Here is a 2807-nt window from a genome sequence, read left to right as displayed (position 1 = left end):
GTTAAGAAATATGATTCATTCAAGAATTATTTATCCTCTCACAGTCATATTTAATACAGATAATTAATGGAAAGATATTTTTTTAATCACATATTATGTTTCTTATATGACTTACATACGATAGAGAAATGCATGCAATAATATTTTTTAATGTAGTCACAAATAATGAAGAAATCTTACAATTAGTAAGGACTAAATACATAAAAAAAAATCTAAACTGTATTTAAATAAAAATTGATATTTTCTGCGATTATTTTCGCATATTGATCAGCTTTCATTGACAGTTCTTCAAATAATTCGTCGTAATATGTTTCTTCGACCATTAAATCCATAATCGTGGAACATGAAGTCACTACTTCGTACCAAATGCGTTTGTAGATTTGTAATTCTCTATCATTCTCAATTGTTGTGCGAAATTTTTTACGAGCATCCTCCAAACACTCTACTCGCCGTTTATGTAGTTTTATTTGCTTATCTCTTTGTTCTTCAAAACCTGCTAAATATTTGCATGTATCCGAAATTTTAAGAGTTATCTTCGCATAATTTTCGATGTCAGTGTCTGCAGTAAAATATTCCTTCGCTGTTTCAAGTTCTCTCAAAGTTTTTACGAAAACCGATTTGGCATCAGCAAGATTCAATATACATGTTTCTGTGATCTTAGTTATATGTTCCAATTTTTTTTCTAGTAGGTCAGAAATCATTAAATTTGACTCCTTAGATTTTGTCTCTAATTTTGACATTTCATCTTGTATTTCAGAAGATTTTTCTCTATTCTGTGAAAATTTTTTCATCCAGAAACGTAAAAGAGAAACTCCATAGAAACCCCATGATCTAGCACTAACGGCAAAGGCATTATTAAAACTTTTATTCAAATTAAGAGAAGCTTTTTTCTCTGCCGACAAATTTTCAACAAATCTATCTATTACATAATCTCCAATAGCAATGCGACTTTTAGCTTCAGTGAACAGATCGTTTGCTAGAAAGTATCTAGACAGATCAAATAAAGTTAAAGCTATATCAAAACATTTGTCGTCATATTTTGTATGGCCATATATCAAGTCTATCAGTCGGTCGTTTAATAATAAATGCGTGTATATTACAAATTCGCGCTTATCTTGCGACCTAGTGAGATATTGACGTCCTAAGTCCTGTAAAGTTGTATGATGCAAATTGTTCAAGATAATTTTAGGATTTGATTCTTTTTCTTTAATACCAACAAGATTTGCTACGTGGATGGGATCAGGATAATTATCCTTATTTGTGTACGTGTGATATAATAACATTGCTGTATTCAAGAATTCATTATCTTTCTTTTTCTCAAATTTCTCAGAAAGTGAATGCAATTCGTTCAGTGCACCTATAGATGTCAATATAGCTCTACGGTCAAACATTTTTCCTTTTAACAGTTCCAAACAACTTGAAAGACAGTGTAGAGCAGTTTCTAAATCGTCAATATCCGTAGATGTAACATATTCTAAGCCAATGTTGTAATAAGCTGTCGCTAAAGCAACACGATCATCAAAATTTTGGTCCTTTAAAACATCGACATTATGATATAACACATTCATCCTCTCCTGTAACGCTTTTATTTTATTTCTCTTTTTAGCAAGTTTAGTGTCTTCATCCATGTACTTTACTTCAAACGACAATTGTAGAACTCCCAAAAATTTCTTACTAATATTCATACTTGTAGCGGATTCGGCCGGTACCGTCTCTGTATAAACAATGAGAATTAATGGTTAGAAATTATTACATGGACATTTAGGTATTTACCTAAATTATTTGTATGCGTTACCGAGTTGAAGAATTGCGAGTTTTTCTTCCATTACTTGTTTGAAGTACGCGAACATTATTGCTCAATATTAATATAAAGAAAATTTTTAGTATAAATTTATAAACTTGTATTCTGACTTGCAAATTTATCAAACGTTCTTTGATCCTGGATGGGGGATTTCCACATACACGTGCTATACACAAAATTAGTTTACACTTCCGATATCCAATGAAAATGTATATTTTATAGGAATAAAATTTCTCTTTATGTAGGGTCTCTAGCGCGTTCTCCTATAGGATATCGAATTGTGACGTTGAGCATAGACAAGTTTTCCGAAAGAGGCGTAAGATCTCACCCAATGACCCAAGATGTCAAATTTATTTATTTATTTGTCGAGTATGGTTTTTCAAAAGAGCTCGTTGGAATAAACATATTTTTTATTATAAAATCTAACAATTTAACTTTGTGTTAATATTAAAACAAAAATTACGCAAGTTTTATGTTAAATGGCGAATTCTCGAAACACATCTACAAATGAAAATTTTTATAACCAAACATCTCGATTGTTTTAATTTTTATGTGTTACATAATGATAAATACTACAAATGATAAATGTTTAAAGTTTTCGACCAATCAGATTGTTCAATATCTGCGTGGCCAATGACGTCGCACAATGAAGTTGCCTGCAGATATCGAGTCTCGATAATATCTTTCTACACATGGATACAGTATAACACTATTAAATTTAACTATTTAATTTAATATATTTATTTTCTTAATCCTACGTTCTTTGTTACGCGTAAGTCTGCGCGTAAAATACTTAAGATAAATATAGCAATGCTGGGACACGTATTTATGTCTGGACATTTTTATTATTTTATTTAAATAAGTTATAACGCGAAATAAAATCAAAGAATCAAAGATACAAATCTTTTTTTTGTATTATATTTTTATCTTTGATTTTAATTTGCGTTATAGTTATTTAAAAACCAAAATGATAAAGTTGTCCAGACATAGGTTTTAAGTGCCCTGG

At 30.2% G+C, this 2807-nt stretch overlaps 1 protein-coding gene across 1 annotated transcript; it reads right to left on the bottom strand.

Annotated features, from left to right (window-relative positions):
* Window positions 1-363: 363 nt before the first annotated feature.
* On the bottom strand, window positions 364-1886 carry LOC112454589 (KIF1-binding protein homolog; the record flags this gene model as incomplete). Its single annotated transcript, XM_025016083.1, has 2 exons — window positions 1796-1886; window positions 364-1714 (listed from the first exon to the last, which is right to left on the bottom strand). Coding segments are annotated over exons 1-2 (1406 nt in total), but the record flags the coding sequence as incomplete, so codon positions are not given.
* Window positions 1887-2807: the final 921 nt, after the last annotated feature.

The sequence above is a fragment of the Temnothorax curvispinosus genome, unplaced genomic scaffold (genome assembly GCF_003070985.1).
Source record: "Temnothorax curvispinosus isolate PA1 unplaced genomic scaffold, ASM307098v1 QBEX01000507.1, whole genome shotgun sequence".
NCBI classification, from domain to species: Eukaryota; Metazoa; Arthropoda; class Insecta; order Hymenoptera; family Formicidae; genus Temnothorax; species Temnothorax curvispinosus.
This window is presented reverse-complemented; position numbering and strand designations above follow the sequence as displayed.